At 40.9% G+C, this 19,002-nt stretch overlaps 1 protein-coding gene across 1 annotated transcript; it reads right to left on the reverse strand.

The window, feature by feature from the left end:
- Positions 1 to 360: 360 nt before the first annotated feature.
- LOC117506479 (protein-glutamine gamma-glutamyltransferase E-like) lies at positions 361 to 12,219 on the reverse strand. The gene is made up of 4 exons (XM_034165974.1): positions 12,034 to 12,219; positions 10,695 to 10,861; positions 7,778 to 7,908; positions 361 to 602 (listed from the first exon to the last, which is right to left on the reverse strand). The coding sequence occupies exons 1-4, from the start codon at positions 12,170 to 12,172 to the stop codon at positions 515 to 517; spliced, it is 525 nt and encodes a 174-aa protein (XP_034021865.1). The 5' UTR covers positions 12,173 to 12,219; the 3' UTR covers positions 361 to 514.
- Between the last annotated feature and the right edge of the window lie 6,783 nt (positions 12,220 to 19,002).

Here is a 19,002-nt window from a genome sequence, read left to right on the forward strand (position 1 = left end):
TTGTGCTCTTGATTCGCAGGCTATTCAGTGATAAAGCTCTTTCGTCTACCTTTTCTCAACGAATTGTGACTTTTTTTTTTTACTTTTTCCCTTTGTTCAGGAATCGTTGTGTGCTGTGTGACTGGACCATTAAGTTTGTACATTAGAGCAACTCTAACTTACAAACCTAAGTTCAAATAACTGAATTCATTCAGGTGTTACCAGCTTTTTAAGTTGGTTCGTCTTTCAGTGTGGGGTGATAATCCAGACAAAGTTTGAGAACCCCCATTTTTGTGAAATGAAGGATTATACGTGTTACTTTTCACAAGAGAAGACGAGAGAGCACCAATCTCCATCACAAAATTGAAAACATGAAGAAAACCTAAATCACGACTAGAGCTGGCATTGTGCAATCTGCAACTTCACCACTAGGTGGGATTACATCCTACACACTGCAGTTTTCAGTTTTCCTTCCGGTGCCCATTTTATTTGACTGTGCAGGTGCATGATGTCTTTGAAGACAGAGCTGTCAATTTCAGCCGTCAAGAGTCCTTTGACCAGTTTTGTACGGATAAAATGAGAGGGTGGCACTTATGGCACTGTTGGGCTGCAGATCTGGCAGTCTGTGGGTTACAAAAACAAACAGATGGAAGCCAAAATGAGTAAAACAGAAAGAATTTGGAAATGGAAAAGACTTGAGCACATCCACAAAATACCATTTAAATGTTTTGAGTTTACACAGTTTCTTTATGGTTTTCAATATCATAATTTTTTTCCGATCAATGAGTTCTTAAAAATGTTTCAGTTGAATGAAAATAATGGTTGGTATTTTCACATACATTCATATAGTGTGAAAAAGAGTATTTGATTTATGACAAACATTTATGAAATTGTGGTTAAAAAAATAAATTAACAGATGTGATGTAATTATGTCTTAAAACATATAAGACGTTTTACATACCCCAGATGAGTACTTTTTATAGTATTGTACACACGCTCTGAATTTTCTGCTGCAGTGTGGGCATGGAATGTCTGGCTGGGAAGAGGAGCTTGACTGGTCTAACAATTACTCTTTGACATGTTAGTCCAGTGTACTAACATGTCAAAGAGATATGCATACATTCACATTATAATTATTAATATGGATATGTCGCAGACACAAATGAGTGAAACTCATCAACATCTCACCATATCATTTAGGTCCTTCAGACTAAAAAGTAAAACCCTTCAGCTGCTCCCTTGTTTTGCACTCGGGGTCGCCACAGCAAATCCAAGGTGGATCTGCCAGATGCCCTTCCTGATGCAACTCCACATTACATGGAGAAATGTGGCTGGGGTAGACTATTTTGAGTAAATGCTTCAGGGGAGCATTAGCATGGCAAAAACCTTTCAGCTTCTGGGGGGACTCCACCCTCCCAGACCCCCCCTCACTTTTTAAGTATTTTTCTTTATTTGCCTCTCACATACTTGGAAAAGCTCCTCGCCATGTAACCATGTCCTTTAGGTCCTTCAGACTTTTTTTCAGTAAAATCGTTCTTGGGAGCATGATTATGACTAAAACCTTTCAGGACCCCCCCCCACCACCACCTTTTTAAGCATTTTTCTTTTTTTGCTTCTCAGCTGACCCCCCCAATTACAGCCCTCTTATCCCCCTGCCACTTTAAGCATTATTTTTAATGTAGATGTAAATTAATATTCAAAGTTTTCAGCTCGTTGACAGTAGGGCTGTACAATATGGCCAAAGTATCATATCTCAATATTGTCATATAAATTGTCATGTAAATGTCACTTATATACATGCTGTCCATATTCTTGAGCCGTTTAGGTGGGTAGGGAGAGTTCCCATGGGATAAAAAAGCTTTTCAACCTACTATCCCTGGTTCTCAAGACCAGGCACCTAAGTGGCTCTACTCTCTTTTTTTTTTTTCTTTAAAGATATTTAGGTGTACCTTAGTAAACACTAGTAGAGTTCCACCTTGGATTTGGAATGTATAATAAAAAGATATACCTTACTGAATTTTCATATCAATATGATATATGATATGACTATGATTTGGCACAAAGTGCAGCAACAGTGAAAATTAAACATTCTTAAACAAAACAGTAATAATACCACACTCATTTTGCACTCATCATAAGGTTAGGATACTGTGCCCTTCAAAAGTATTGGAACACTTGGAATTTAACACATTTTAATTTGTTTATGCCATTTTAAATACAAGAAATACATAAAAATAATAAAAATTTATAAAATTATCTTCCTCAAACTCAAACTGAAAGTAAATCTCTAAAACTTGATAAAACCTGTAAATAATAATCAGTTTTATTGCCAGTTTTCTTCAGACAATTCAGGGGATGGAAACATGAACATTTCCAAGTCACTGAATATGTCTTGGACTTTATTTACATCAATTATGAAGAAATACATAAGTTTCTTTCACCAAAACATCAAATCTGGGCTTTCATCTCAAATGTACTTTCTGTGAAATTGTAGGTGAACTTTCAGGTCTTCTTTTTAAGAAAATCCTCCTCTACACCACTTCATTAGGATGCTGGGTTTTATATTTTTAATTCATTTATATAAAGTTGTAGAGATTTGCTTTCAGTTTAAGTTAAGGAAGATAATTTTTAATGAAAAACATGTATTTGAAATGGAATAAACAAATTAAAATGTGTGAAATACCAAGTGTTCCAATACTTTTGAGGGCAATTGAGAAACACTGAGCATTTTACATCTCATATATAGTGCAGCAGATGAGAGTATTTAGAGGGGAATCTTGCAAATGGTGACACAAGCATCAAATTTGACACAAATAATCCATAGACATAGACTTACTGATTGGCCACCTGAATTTTCAATAGGCAGCCGGGTAGGGGTCAATTGAAGAATTACACAGGGGTCTAAATTAAAAGATGCCTGATCATAAAGATTCCAAAAAAGGTATAGTTTGGACAATCTGTGACTGAATGTTATGGAGTTATGAGGTAAAAGCAGCAAGAATGGTGACAAAGGTCAGTTTCAGTTTGTACAGGGTTCAAAAGTTAAAGCTGTATTTGTGCTGAATGTGATGCTTCTATCAGCATTTGAAGGATTGTTTCAGTTATCTGCTGCACTAATAAGCCAACAGAGCATGAACCAGCTGCTGTCTGTTAGCTTAAACATGTGTATACAAGGCAACCTGAATTAAAGGAGAAATGCTGGTTTTAACAACCTGGACCTCATTTCTTCCATAAAATATGGTTGTTTACTCACCAATGGTGAGTAAGTTTGGTGTCATTAGAAGTCCATAGTTGAAACGACATGTTCAATTCAAATCTGAAGCAAACATTTTTCTTCTTCTAGTAAGGTGGATTAGAACTTGTTTTGGTACACAGCACAAACTACTGGACAGGAGGAACCTAGCAGTCAATGTGTCTCACTGATTTGAAAATGCAGGTCTTTCAACCAGACGTGTGGTACCGACCCATGTCAATCATCTGTGCCCAATCAGATTTCAGGGGAGTCCAGTGAAACCTCTGCCTCTGCTCTAGCTCTACCCATGCCAGGAAGTGTTCAACATTTGACATTTCCTGTTTCACTGTGACTGAAAATTTGGCACTTCCTGTTTGAGTGTGAGCTTGCCACTGAGTTCCTGCAAGATTCCATGGGATCTTGTCTGTCAATCCAGGAAGTGTTTGACATATGAACATTCTTGTTTTACTGTGGATTTAAAATTTGGCACTTGCTGTTTAGGATGCCCTGTACCACGAGCGAGCTTCACCACTGCGCGATGCTTCGCTCGTGTTATTATTATTATTATTATTATTGCCTTGTAACAGACTGGCATCCTGTACAGGGTGTACCCTGCCTCATGCCCTATGACTGCTGGGATAGGCTCCAGCTCCCCTGTGACCCTTGATTGGAGTAAGTGTATAGTAAATGGAAGGATTGAGATTATTATTATTACTACTATTCCTACATTACTACTACTACCACTACACTTATTATTGCATTATTACTGCTATTACTATTACTATTATTATTACTATTATTTGATAGCTCTCTGAAGGATGCAGCAGCTATAAAACAGATCAAGTGCGACCTGGCAACCTGGCTCACCACCATCGATAAGTCTGGTCTCCCAGGGAAATTTAAAGCCTGGATCTACCAGCATGGAGTCCTGCCAAGGATACTCTGGCCCCGCTAGTCTACAAGGTACCAATAACAACGGTAGAGGCACTGGAGAAGTCCATCAGCCAGTTTATCAGGAGATGGCTGGGGCTTCCTAGATCCTTGAGCAACATCGCCCTGTATGGCCATTCTATCAAACTGCAGCTCCCTTTCAGTGGACTGACAGAGGAATTCAAAGTCACCCGCTCCAGAGAGGCAATGTTGTACAGGGACTCCGCAGATGTCAAAGTCGCATCAGCAGGGATCCTTGTGAAGACCGGAAGAAAGTGGCAGGCTCAGGAGACCATCACCAGAGCCAAAGCGCATCTGAGGCATAAGATGCTGGTGGGCTCCATCGCAACTGGGCGGGCAGGTCTGGGTTGCTTTCCAAAGCCGCATTACGATCAAGCTCGTGGAAAGGAGAAGCGTCAGCTGATTCAGGATGAGATAAGAGTGGAGGAGAAGGAATATCGATGCAGCAAGATGGTTGGCATGTCCAAGCACGGAGCGTGGACTCGGTGGGAGCATGCAGAATCCTGCAAGATCACTTGGGCAGAGATGTGGAGATCGGAGCCACTACGCATCAAGTTCCTCATCCAGTCAGTTTATGACGTCCTTCCGAGCCCGGCCAACCTGCATACCTGGGGCCTGGTCAATATTCCTGATTGCAAGCTGTGCCCGAGAAGGGGCACTTTGGAGCATATCTTGAGCTGCTGTCTGAAGGTGCTAGGAGAGGGGCGATACCGCTGGCGCCACGACCACGTTTTAAGATCTTTGGCAGACGCCACAGCAAGACTCAGGCTACCCCCAAACAGTTAATCTCTTTCATAAGACCGGGACAGAGGGCAAATCAACACCAGCCTAGCTCTTCGGGGGGGCTCCTCACTACAGCGCGCGGCTGGAAACTCCAAGTTGACCTTGGCAGTCAGCTTAAGTTCCCAGATAACATCACAACCACTCTTCTCCGCCCAGACATGGTGTTAGCATCGGTGTCTGCTAAGCAAGTGGTCCTAATAGAACTGACTGTTCCTTGGGAGGACCGCATCGATGAGGCCAATGAGCGGAAGAAGGCCAAATATGCCGAGCTCATCTCTGATTGCTGGAACAATGGCTGGAAAGCCCGCTGTGAGCCTGCCGAGGTCGGGTGCCGCGGCTTCGCTGGCCATTCACTTGTGCGAACCCTCAAACTCCTTGGAGTGAAGGGACTGCAATTCAAGAGAGCCATCAAGAATACACTGGAGGCCGCAGAGAGGGCCTCAAGGTGGCTGTGGATCCGCAGGGGGGATCCGTGGAACAACGCGCCACTTGGACACAAGTCGGGGACTGATCACCCCTGGCTGGGTCGCCCAGGAAAGGGTGTATGAAGGTCAAAGACCCGAAACACCCTATGACTCTGGGTTCTTCACTGATGACATGTCCAAGTAGCACCGAAAGGTGTATTCAACTCCTACATTATTAGAACAGTTATTACGTTATTATTATTATTATTATTATTATTACGGTTATTAGAACAGTTATTACGTTATTACTATTATTGTTGTTACTGTCACTGTTATTACTACTGCTACTAGTTATTCCTACTACTAGGGTTATTTGAATATTTCATTATCATTATTGTTATTACTACTGTTATTAGAACAGTTATTACATTACTATCATTCTTATTACTGCTGTTATTATTACCTTATTATAATTATAGTTATTATGTTATTAGAACTAGGGCTGCAGCTATCGATTATTTTAGTAATAGAGTAATCGCATAAAAATTACTTTTTAATTGATAGAACTAATATTTTTGGAGAAATTATCAATTTTAGATAACCAGTAAACAATTTATATTGTGCTGCAATGCACCATGGGAGTTCAGGGTTTTGGGGTTTTAAATGTTGTTATTGTGGTTCATGTTAGTTTGTGTTATTGATTTATTGTGTTTTTGCAGTTTAGTTGGTTTAGTCAGTTTAGTTCAGTCTCATGTTGGCATTACCATGAGTGAGTAGTGTAGTGTGTTTGGTGTCTTCCACCACAGTCTCCATTTGAGTCTTAAAATTAGAGGCACCTGCTTGCGGCAGAATGTGGAAAAGACAAAAAGCTCTCCATGTGTGCATGTGTAACTTCGATCATGGAGAAACTGGACAGCTGCCATTTGCCTTTTGGTATGCTTATGCATTTTGAGTCAAGGATGAATGCTGTGAAAACAGAACGTTGATAGGACTAATATTTTTGGAGAAGCTATGGATACTGCGTACACTCTAGAAAAGGAAATGCTGTCTCAATGAGAAAAACTGATGTAACAATTTGCATAGATTTTTTAAAATTTATTTCAACTTAGTTATTTCAACTTTCAACTGATTTAATGCCACAAGATGTCTCTAGTTAAGTTGAAATAACTTTAGGTCAAATAACATTGGATGTTGCTAATTACATTCTGGACCCACACGCCATTCCAGCAGGTGGTGGTAAATAGTCTATGTTAAAAGCGTGAGTTACTACGTGTGTGTGATTTTATTTAGCAAGTTGATTGTAAGCACTAGTTGTAATTATTATGACTTCTATTTTGTCATTTGATTTTCAAATGGATCACAATGGAAATAAGTGTTTTCTGTTTCTTGTGTCATCCATGTATTTTTAATGTATTTACAATTATATCATGTCCTTACATTGAACTTTCTAAATAAAATCACACACATGCAGGCATGCATGATTTCAATATATACATGAATTACCACCCCTTGCTGGAATGGCATATGAGTACAGAATTGAATTATCAATGTCTATTGTTCACTGTTGTTAGCTAATATCCCTAATTTCTCCAAAAAATATTAGTCCTATCAACTTTCCGTTTTGGTGGCTTTCATCCTTGACCCAGTATACAGTTGGATGTAAATGTTTGGGCACCCCTGATGATTTCCATGATTTTCTTTTATAAATCATTGGTTGTTTTGATCAGCAATTTCAGTTAACTATATCATATAGCAGACGAACACAGAGATATTTGAGAAGTGAAATTAAGTTTATAGGATTTACAGAAAGTGTGCAATAATTCTTTAAACAAAATTAGGCAGGTGCATACATTTGGGCACCACAACAGAAAAAAAAATACATCAATATTTAGTAGAGCCTCCTTTTGCAGAAATAACAGCCTCTAAATGCTTCCTATAGCTTCCATCTGGATTCTGGGTGAACGTATTTTGGAGCATTCTTTACAAAACATCTCATGTTTGTTGGTTTCCGTGTAGGGTGCCCAAATTTATGCACCTGCCTAATTTTATTTAAATAATTATTGCACAGTTTCTGTAAATACTAGAAACTTCATTTCACTTATCAAATATCACTGTTTGTCTGCTATATGATATATTTAACTGAAATATCTGATCTAGACAACCAATGATTTGCATACAGCTGTACATAAACATATGAAATGGCAAATGTCAGCTCTCCACAGTTTCTCCATGATCGAAGCTGCACACATGCATGCACACACGCACACAGAGTCCACTTGGCTATTAATATATAGATGTAAAGACATACTTTGACAAATATAATTGATAATAATTTGCATTTTGCAGTGTAGACAAGAAACTAGCCTGCAGGCTCAACACTTAATTGTATTTGAAGTTCAGCATCTTATCCACAAACACACACACTGACTTGTGCTGGGAGTCCGGCAGCAGGCCGCTTCCAGACAGAGACAGGGTGCAGTCCGTCAGCGTGACGTTGATCGGGTTCTTGAAGTAAAACATCGTTCTCGCTTCACTCCAAAGTCTGACCCTGCTGAAAATCTGCAACACAAACAAAAATCTTCATTGATCATCCAACTGTGGGCAACATTCAAGAGGAAACATTTCCTTCATTAATCCATGAAGTGACTTACAATAAAATCACTGCCAACTAATTTGATAATTAACGAATCAATGAAGGCCTTTGAAATGATATGGAATATTTTCACTCACTGCATTTTACAGACTTCTACCAATTTACTACCAATAAGGAATCCAAAAAACTGGGAATAATTTTAACAATAATAATTTCAACCATGACTAATGAGAGATTTCATAAATGATCCTGAATTGGAATTTTTTTTGACTCGTAAATATTGTAACGGCCAAATGTCTTGACTGAAGTTTGATTTGGAAAGAGACAATAATTTTACAACAGGAATTATATGTGTGTGTAGAAATAGATTTAGGTTTAAAGACTGGCGCTTAGTTTTTCTTTACAATCCATACGCACACACACACACACACACACACATATATATATATGTACATACAGTGAGGAAAATAAGTATTTGAACACCCTGCGATTTTGCAAGTTCTCCCACTTAGAAATCATGGAGGGGTCTGAAATTTCCGGAAATCACAATGTATGATTTTTTAAAATAATTTATTTGTATGTTACTGCTGCAAATAAGTATTTGAACACCTGTGAAAATCAGTGTTAATATTTGGTACAGTTGGCTTTGTTTGCAATTACAGAGGTCAAATGTTTCCTGTAGTTTTTCACCAGGTTTGCACACACTGCAGCAGGGATTTTGGTCCACTCCTCCATACAGATCTTCTCTACATCTTTCAGGTTTGGAGTTTCAGCTCCCTCCAAAGATTTTCTATTGAGTTCAGGTCTGGAGACTGGCCAGGCCACTCCAAGACCTTGAAATGCTTCTTACAGAGCCCCTCCTTAGTTGTCCTGGCTGTCTGTTTTTGGTCATTGTCATGCTGGAAGACCCAGCCATGACCCATCTTCAAAGCTCTTACTGAGGGAAGGAGGTTGTTTGCCAAAATCTCGCAATACATGACCCCATCCATCCTCCCTTCAGTACAGTGCAGTCGTCCTGTCCCCTTTGCAGAAGAGCACCCCCAGAGTATGATGTTTCCATCCCCATGCTTCACGGTTGGGATGGTTTTCTTGGGGTTGTTCTCATCCTCTAAACATGGTAAGTGGAGTTGATTCCAAAAAGCTCTATTCTGGTCTCATCTGACCACATGACCTTCTCCCCCATGCCTCCTCTGGATCATCCAGATGGTCACTGGGGAACTTCAAACGGGCCTGGACATGTGCTGGCTTGAGCAGGGGGACCTTGCTGCCCTGCAGGATTTTAAACCATGACAGCATCATGTGTTACTAATGTAATCTTTGTGACTGTCGTCCCAGCTCTCTTCAGGTCATTGACCAGGTCCTCCTGTGTAGTTCTGAGCTTTCTCAGAATCATCCTTACCCCGCAAAGTGAGATCTTGCATGGAATCCCAGACCGAGGGAGATTGACAGTCATCTTGTGTTTCTTCCACTTCCTAATAAATAATCATAACAGTTGTTGTGTTCTACCAAGCTGCTTGCCTGTTGTCCTGTAGTCCATCCCAGCCTTGTGCAGGTCTACAGTTTTGTCCCTGGTGTCCTTAGACAGCTCTTTGGTTTTGGCTATGGTGGACAGGTTGGAGTGTGATTGATTGAGTGTGTGAACAGGTGTCTTTTATACAGGTAACAAGTTCAAACACGTGCAATTAATACAGGTAAAGAGTGCAGAATAAGAGGGCTTCTTAAAGAAAAATTAACAGGTCTGTGTGACCTGTTAATTGATTGATTGAGCCAGAATTCTTGCTGGTTGGTAGGTGATCAAATACTTATCAATCAATCAATCAATCAATTTTATTTATATAGCGCCAAATCACAACAAACAGTTGCCCCAAGGCGCTTTATATTGTAAGGCAAGGCCATAAAAGACGGTTTCTGACAGTTTGTGCAGAAATTCTTTGGTTATGCAAACCGATTGTTTCAGCAGCTGTCCGAGTGGCTGGTCTCAGACGATCTTGGAGGTGAACATGCTGGATGTGGAGGTCCTGGGCTGGTGTAGTTACACGTGGTCAGCGGTTGTGAGGCTGGTTGGATGTACTGCCAAATTCTCTGAAATGCCTTTGGAGACGGCTTATGGTAGAGAAATGAACATTCAATACACGAGCAACAGCTCTGGTTGACATTCCTGCTGTCAGCATGCCAATTACACGCTCCCTCAAATCTTGCGACATCTGTGGCATTGTGCTGTGTGATAAAACTGCACCTTTCAGAGTGGCCTTTTATTGTGGGCAGTCTAAGGCACACCTGTGCACTAATCATGGTGGCTAATCAGCATCTTGATATGGCACACCTGTGAGGTGGGATGGATTATCTCAGCAAAGGAGAAGTGCTCACTGTCACAGATTTAGACTGGTTTGTGAACAATATTTGAGGGAAATGGTGATATTGTGTATGTGGAAAAAGTTTTAGATCTTTGAGTTCATCTCATACAAAATGGGAGCAAAACCAAAAGTGTTGCATTTATATTTTTGTTGAGTGTATGTGTGTGTGTGTGTGTGTGTGTGTGTGTGTGTGTGTGTGTGTGTGTGTGTGTGTGTGTGTGTGTGTGTGTGTGTGTGTGTGTGTGTGTGTGTGTTGTTGAATACATTTTGGCATTTTTTAAAATGTGATAATTAATTTGAAGTTATTTGTAAATATGTTCTAATTCTGTGTTTGACGTTGAGGATGAGGTTTGTGTGATGCCACTGCTGTCTGCTAATGAGTGTTAGAAGGTCTTCACCATGGTGAGGGAGCATGGTGATTCTTCCAGCACAATGTCATCCATAGCCAGGAAGGAGACGTCCGGGTTCTGTTTGTCTGTCACCACCACAGAAACCTTCATGCTGTCAGAATGCACCATGTGCTGGCGGTAGACTGAGAACGGGACGACAATCGGGATGAACAGTTCTGGAAAGACAGAGGAAAATGGCAGCAAATGTGAGGCCGACGATTTTATGAAAAACAATAAAAGCTAAATGCACAACTCTGCTAGACTTCTGTTACTACAAGACCTGGCAACATACCGATGAATGTTGGTCAGAACTATAACTGATAGGGCTTTATAAAAAATAAAAATAAAAAGTTAAAAATAAAATAAAAAAGTTTGTGTCTTGAAAAATAGTAAATCACAAAAAGTAATAAAAAAAAAAAACCCAAAACAAAAAAATGCATAATGCATGATCCAGTCCCAGTTAGCAGTCAATGTCATGCAAGTATGTCTGTTTTTATGACCATTTAAAGTATCAAAATAGTATTTCTTTAAAGGCTTGAGTGTCACTTTTAGAAATTTACACCCCAGTGAGCGATCTCACATAAAATACTTTATTTATACATTATAGGTTTTATTTGTCAGGAGACATGAGAGAGAAGCAGAGAGTCTGTTTTTAGCTTGACCATGATATCTATGTGTTGTGCCACTGAAGCTTTGTTCCTATTTCAGACTTGTCATGGCTGTCTTGGTGGCTTCCCTCACTCACTTTCTTGGACAGTCCCTCAGCTGTTTTGGTTTAGTTGTGTTATGTTGATGGCTGTCCATGCATAAGTATTCCATTATTTTGGCCTTAAATTTTTATTTAATAATGTATTCATGTACACATACATGTATTGCCCGCACATATGCATACACATATGCCCAGATGTTCTGTAAGCATGCAACACGTATGCATGCATACAAATTCTCTATGCATGCTCGTGTAAGCACACATGTACTGTGTGCATGCGTGTATATATGCACGCACATATACATAGATGTTCAGTATGCTTGCACAAATTAATGCACACAAATTCCGTATGCATACACGTACTGTATGCACGCATGTATGTACACATTTACAGATGCACATACATATATGTATGCGCACGTGTATATGTACAAGTATGCACACATGCGCACACGTACTGCATGCATGCACACATGTATGCACGCATGTATTGTATGCACACGTATGTATACATGCACATATGTATGCACATGCAGTGTATGCATACTCTTATGTTGCACACATGTACTGTATCCATACTCGTATGTGTCCATACATGCACACATGCATGCTGTATAAACACTGGAAAATCAACACTACCTTGACCAGGCTGCAGAGTTTCGTCCTTCACTTCCTTCTGAATGATGCCAGTTACATTACTGGTGTATATCATGGCCTGGACACTGATTTTGATGGTGATTGGTTTGGGAACCTTGTTCTCACTCTGCAACTTCAACATCAGCTTCACATCTTGTCCATGTGCAGGCTTTTCCACCTACAAAGTGCACAAAGTGAGAAATATGAATTTGAAGAACATTTTTGACAAGCCGGACATCCAAGAGCAGCTTGTCCAGTAACTGTTCAGTCGGTGCAAGGTTCTCTTGTGGTGAGTGGCACATATAGGGAGAAGGTAACTTTTAGTGTTTGCTGTCTTACACACACACACACACAAAAAAAAAACAAAAGTGTGCACCTCCTTTGTAATTCTGAATTAAACTTTGGAAGCACAGACACTAACTGAAGGCTTGAGGAGACACAGATGGACGGATGAATGTGGAAATAAAAAAAAAATAGAGATAGAAGGGAGAAGTGTCTCCTTTGGCTTCATTTATTTAAAAAAAAAAAATCCTTTCAGCAGGGTGGTGTTGACTTATGGTCATGCTTTGAACATGAAGTAACAGGAGGAGTAACAGGAAGATAGGAGGGGAAGGAGAGGTAGTAGCCAGTAAAGCAGTCATGAGCAATATTTCCCAGCACATCCCAGCTTGACCGGATAATCACTAAGGGCCTTTGGGCAAGGTCCTTAATCCCCTAGTTGCTCCCAGTGTGTAGTGGGCACCTTGCATGGCAGCAACCTCACACTGGGGTGAATGTGAGGCACTGATGTGTAACGCTTTGAACATCTGATGCAGATGGAAAAGCGCTATATAAATGCAGTCCATTTACCATTTATATCTTGCAATTTGTTTTTTAGTGCTACTGTTGAAACTCTATGTGCTTCTTACCCTATGTGCTGCTACACAATGCTACTGGAACCTGAATTTCCCTGAGGGAACCTTCCCAAGGGATTAAAAAAGTTCTATCTAATCTAACTGATGTGAAAGTTAGAAAATAACAATTTACTACCTTGCTGTGGTGCATTTTTTCATAGAAATGGCCTGTGTCTCTCACTGACAACCACACCTGCTCCTAATCCATCATCAGTCCAACACCTGCTGACATCTATCTATGTAATGTAATTCCAATAGTTAAAATGGTAAATGGACTGCATTTATATAGCGCTTTTCCTTCTGCATCAGACGCTCAAAGCAATTTACAATAATGTCTCACAAATTCACCCCGATGTCAGGGTGCTACCATGCAAGTCATTCACTACACCCCGGGAGCAACTAAGTGATTAAGGACCTTGCCCAAGTGCCCTTCGTGATTTTCTGGTCAGGCTGGGATTTGAACCAAGGATCCTTTGGTCTCAAGCCCAATGCTTAACCACTAGTCTAGTGGTTTTGGCAATGGAAGGCTAAGTCCAGCTAAATATCGCAATTTTTTTTTAATATACAGTAAAACTCACATAAAATGGAATCAGGTGGACCAACAAATTTTTTCCGTTATAATCAAAATCCACTATATGTGTAATACAGATAAAATCAGTCATATGTATGTAAGAGATTAGTTAGTCAGGAGGCGCCAAATGATCTATGGGGAATCCCCAGCATCATTTAGGCTTATGTATTTCCTTGATTAAACACCTGACCTTGAATCGGGACTAACCTCATTTAATGACAGAGTCAAAACTTCATCTGAAAAAAATAAATAAATAAACGCCTGCCTTAAATAAGTGCCGGGCATTATATGCATTAAAAACATACATTTGTTCGAGTCACTCTTTTATCCTAAGTCTTCTGCAGAGTAGTAGAGAAGCTTGAATCTTCGACTGGACTGGGTTGCTTGACTCGAGGACGTTTCGCTTCAAATCGCAGAAGCTTCCTCAGCTAAAATTCTTGCTCTGGTGGTCTGACTTCTGTCTTGACTCTTGTAGAGAAGAATAATCAAGAAGTCACAAAAGCTGGAGTTTTAAACCTAACCAGACCCCTACCTACCGAGAGGCAGACTGCTATAGGCTGGTGACTAAACAATAGCTCTAATTAGCACCTATTGTGCTCTAGTTAACACCCTCCTAATGACAGGGCAGCTGTCCCTCTCCTGATGGCTCCCTTGACGACTCTGCTGATGACGTGAATGACTCATTACCATGGACAAAAGACTGAAATTGCTTTGACCTGAGTACCCCATTGTAAACAGGGGATAAAGCGTGTCTCAGACCCCCTCCCCGGTTAAGGCTAGGTTTCAAACGTTTCACAAAGAATGCCTCCTTGACCCCTCTCTCAAACCATTTCTTCTCTCTGGCTAATATTTTAACTTCCTTGTCCTCAAACGTGTGGTTCATGTCTTTAAGGTGGAGATGAACTGCAGACTGAGGTCCACTGGTGCCCTCTCTGCGGTGCTGGTATAGCCTTTTGTGTAAAGGTTGCTTAGTCTCACCTATGTAGTGTTCGTTACAGTTTTCCTGACATCTGATAGAATACACTACATTGCTCTGTTTGTAACTAGGGATCCTGTCCTTAGGGTGAACTAATTTCTGTCTCAAGGTGTTAACCGGTTTAAAGTAAACTGGGATTTTGTGCTGTCTGAAGATCCTCTGTAGTTTTTCCCCTACTCCTGCTAAATAAGGGAGAGACACTCCTCTTCTTCTTGTCTCCATCTCCTGTGTATCTGGTCTCTTTGTTCTCTGGGACTTCTGCACTTTGTCCAGGGACCATCGTGGGTACCCACATACTGTGAGGGCTTTCCAGACAGGTTGTTATTCTTTAGCCCTTCCCTCTGCAGTTCGGGGTGATCAGGACGCTTCAACACAGAGCCCTACAGGTGCCCACAACTGCAGAGATCAGATCAGAGAGAACAGAGAAGTTTCAGAAGAAGTCGGTTTCAGCATTTTATCCGGATATTCCACTGTTAAAGGAGATTTTTTAATGAAAGACGTGCGGGCGGATTGCAGCGTCGGCTTGCAGCCGCCGCGACGCTCCGCCACAGGAAAAATACCTCCGTGTTGATAACCATTTGTAAAACCCAGGCGGCTTTTGATGGCTTTCAGTGGAGTGAGTATATGAGAAATTGTTTAACAGCTGGACATGTTCCAACTTGTCCTTAAGGCTTCCAATGGAGGTGTTTTTCCTGTGGCGGAGCGTCGCGGCGAATGCGAGCCGACGCTGCAATCCGACGCTGCAATCCGCCCATACGTCTTTCATTAAAAAAATCTCCTTTAACAGTGGAATATCCGGATAAAATGCTGAAACCGACTTCTTCTGAAACTTCTCTGTTCTCTCACGACGTCCTGGATCAATAGAGCCTGAAATGTGGAGGTTTTCAGCTTGAAACAGGCTGACGACGGCGCCTGAGAGCGCTGCGCGACGTCTCGCTCCGTGGGAAGTCCTTAAAGCGACAGTATCACCTCAAAATCTCTCATCAGCCGTTAAAATTTTCACCGAAAACCAGCTTAATTTTTCAAACCGTGTCCACTTCGATGTGTCTCACAGGTTTAGAAAAAATTTTGATCAAACAAAGCGCCAGTCTCTCAGCAACTTCTCAGACAAAGGAATTCCGACGAGGGGCTGGACGACTCCTCCCACAAGGAGTGCTCACAGGCGAATGACGTCACCGACAGGCGTGGAAAAACTCACGCATGCGCACGAGGGTTCAAGCATGTCTGACGTAAAAACATATGAATGAAATCCATATAGTTTTTGAAAAAAATAAAAAGGACCTATACTTTATTGACAGCCCTCGTACAAGATTATTGTGTTGGTGCTGTGTGTGTCCACGTGAAACAAATCACTGAAAGGTCAAGGTCATACTCCAAGGTCAAAGTCTGGGCCCGGCGCTGATACATAAGAAATACTTAAAATGGATATCCTAATCAGCTGGTTACAGACACATGAGTAGGTACTATTAACATGGCCTTTGATGTTTGGTGACCTTGACAGGTCAAAATCAAGGTCATGTCAGTTTAACTAAACAGCTTGGAGCCAACAGGGAAGTGATTTATGTCAGTGGAGGATAAAGTGGTTGAATTTTGGACAAGTTAGGCCAGTCTCATAAACCCCTGTTTAATTCATTGTGTATCACTGAAAACGATTTGGTTTTACGTCTGCAAATCTACAAACAGTTGGTACAAAATGTCACTGTGAGGACGTCCATCTCACTGACCAGCCGGACGATTTGGTCAGCATTGACCTCTGCAAAAACAAACGGGAGGTCGTAATTGTTGTTCAGTTCTCCGTTGAGGATGGCTTTGACAGGAGCTGGACCCCAGCAGTACACACCTGCAAGACGAGACGCCACCAAAACGTTAATTCCACAAACAAACACGACTTTGCAGAAATAGATGAAAATGTCAGACATGCAGAAGAAACACTCAAGTTCACCAACAATAAATTATCTCAGTGTATATATCTATTTATATATGTATATATATAGTGGCCTCCAAAAGTATTGGGACATTTGGTATTTCACATGTTTTAATTTGTTTATACCATTTCAAATACAAAAAAAAAAAAATAAAAATCTAAAATGCTCTTCCTTAAACTCAAATTAATTAAAAATATAAAAGCCAAGATGGTGGGTTGCATAAGTAATGGACCCCTTTGGTATAACACTAACACCTGTAAATGATCAGTTTTATTGCCAGTTTTCTTCATATAAGTCAGGGGGTGGATACATGAAGATTTCCAAGTCACCACTGAATATGTCTGGGACTTTATTTACATCATTTATGAAGAAATACAAAAAGTATGACACTCTATGGTAAATCTGTGTGGAGTAGACAGTTCTCAAAAACTGGGTGACTGTGCAAGAAGAAGAGTGAGGAAAGCCACCAAGACACCCAGACAACCCAGAAGAAGTTACAGGCTTCTGTGGCTGTGATTGGAGAAATTGTGCATAGTGCATGTTTTGTATTTTCTATCCCAAGTTATACAGCTTCCTGATGAAGTGGTATAGAGGAGGATTTTCTTAAAAAGAAGACCTGGTAGTTCAGCTACAATTTGCCAGAAAGTACATCTTAGATGCCAGCCTAGATTTGATCTGTTTTAGTGAAAGAAAATCCTCCTCTACACCACTTCATCATTGTTTGAGTTTAAGGAAGATAATTTTAGAAGTTGTATTTGTATATGTTGTATTTTTTTTGTGTTTGAAATGACAAAGTCTAGTGACAGACTGGTGTCCTGTTCAGGGTGTACTCCTCCTCACAATTTCAATTCAATTTATTTAGTTTATATAGCGCCAAATCACAACAAAGCTGCTCCAAGGCAGCAAGTAAGGTCTAACCTTACCAACCCCCAGAGCAAGAACACAGGTGACAGTGCGCTTTCTCATGTTCTATGTCTGCTGGGATAGGCCAGGTGTTGAAAATGAGTGAGTGTGTAAGTGAAATGGCATAAACAAGTTATTTCACTTGGTGTGAAATACCAAGCATTCCAATATATATATATATATATATATATATATATATATATATATATATATATATATATATATATATATATATATATATATATATATATATTCTATCATGAATGTGATGGTATTATGCCCTGCAACAATCCCAAACATGTCCAGCAGGTGGTGGATATGTACTATACAGTGCATTATATAAGCAAAACAAAGCTGCTTTTTCATGAAATCCTCTTTTAATCTGAAGGTGCGGGAAATCGTCTGACTGTACCTGCACTCAGCTCCTGAGGTGTTGGATCCAGAACCTGCCAGCTGTCAAATTTGGCATCTTTAGACAAGTCTGGTCGTGTCATCCATCCTTCTACCCACACATGGAAATTCCTAAATCAAAGAAGGATGCGACTCTGGATCAGCACGCAGTGTTTAAAAAGGTAGAAATATTTATGGAAGACAGTGCATGTTATCTCCATCTCAACCTGTCCCAAGCAAAGCCGTACACGTGATTATGCACATTTCAACATTTTCTGTTTTCAGTTTAAAACTAACAGGACAAACACATGCAACAGTGATGGATAATTTGTTCCTGATGGCAACAAAAACTCTCCATCAGGGTGCCCTGTAGGGGGTGCTGTGGGAGTATGTGGTACCAGAACTCCCGCAATGCATGATCCAGCCACTAAGACATAGAGCATTTGGCCACGGATAGTGAATTGTGGACTACGCTGCTTAGTCTATTGCCACCATGACCCAGACCAGGCTAAGCAGCAGGAAATGAATGAATGCACTTTTCCAAAAAAATATCTGAAGAGATCAGAACTAAAGACAGACTTGTTTGTGCTGTGTCGGGTACGTGGATGTTCTGCTGCTGCAGGAGCTTAGAAGGCTCGGTGGGTGGATGCACCTCTGGTCTGGGTGATCCACTGTACTGAAGGAGTGTCGTTGCAGTGGCGGATGCATCAGATATCTTGTGAATGAGTGCATCTTGCGGTTGAGCTGGAGGTGTCTATGGGTGTCTTATCTGTTGTCTCAGTCTGTGGCTGTTATGAGTGACGGCTGTTTTTTTATTCGCAGCTTCACTCAGTGTGACGGCGCTAAAGGTGACTTTCCTTCGGTTACGGAACCTTTTCAATGCAAATAGCACAGTGCCAGTCTGTCGCAGGGCCACAACTCTGACACACACCATCATTAACCCTCACTCACCTTCAACTACTTATTGCAATGAAGGGTTCACAGGGGCTGGATCCTATCCCAGCAGGCATAGAGTATGAGACAGGGTTCACCCTGGACAGGACGCCAGTCTACTGCAGGGCCACATACAGACAAACACATTCACCCCCGCACGCACACCTACGGACAATTTAAAGTTTCCACTCCACCTAACCCACATGTCTTTGGATGTGGGAGGAAACCGGAGCACCCGGAGGAAACCCATGCAGACACGGGGAGAACATGCAAACTCCACATAGAAAGGCCACGGAAATTGAACCCATGACCTTCTCGCTGTGAGGCAACAGTGCTAACCACTAAGCCACCATGCTGCCCTAAACAGAGTATTGATTAGCA

Source organism: Thalassophryne amazonica, chromosome 3 (assembly GCF_902500255.1).
Source record: "Thalassophryne amazonica chromosome 3, fThaAma1.1, whole genome shotgun sequence".
In the NCBI taxonomy this organism is placed as follows: domain Eukaryota; kingdom Metazoa; phylum Chordata; class Actinopteri; order Batrachoidiformes; family Batrachoididae; genus Thalassophryne; species Thalassophryne amazonica.

What these genes read in the sequence shown, in the direction of transcription:
- LOC117506479 (XM_034165974.1), bottom strand. Translation starts at nt 12,172, where the DNA reads ATGTTGAAGTTGCAGAGTGAGAACAAGGTTCCCAAACCAATCACCATC. An exon ending in AACTCTGCAGCCTGGTCAAG is followed by an intron (nt 10,862 to 12,033) that starts GTAGTGTTGATT and finishes CTGTCTTTCCAG; the next exon opens with AACTGTTCATCCCGATTGTC. An exon ending in CACCATGCTCCCTCACCATG is followed by an intron (nt 7,909 to 10,694) that starts GTGAAGACCTTC and finishes TTTGTGTTGCAG; the next exon opens with ATTTTCAGCAGGGTCAGACT.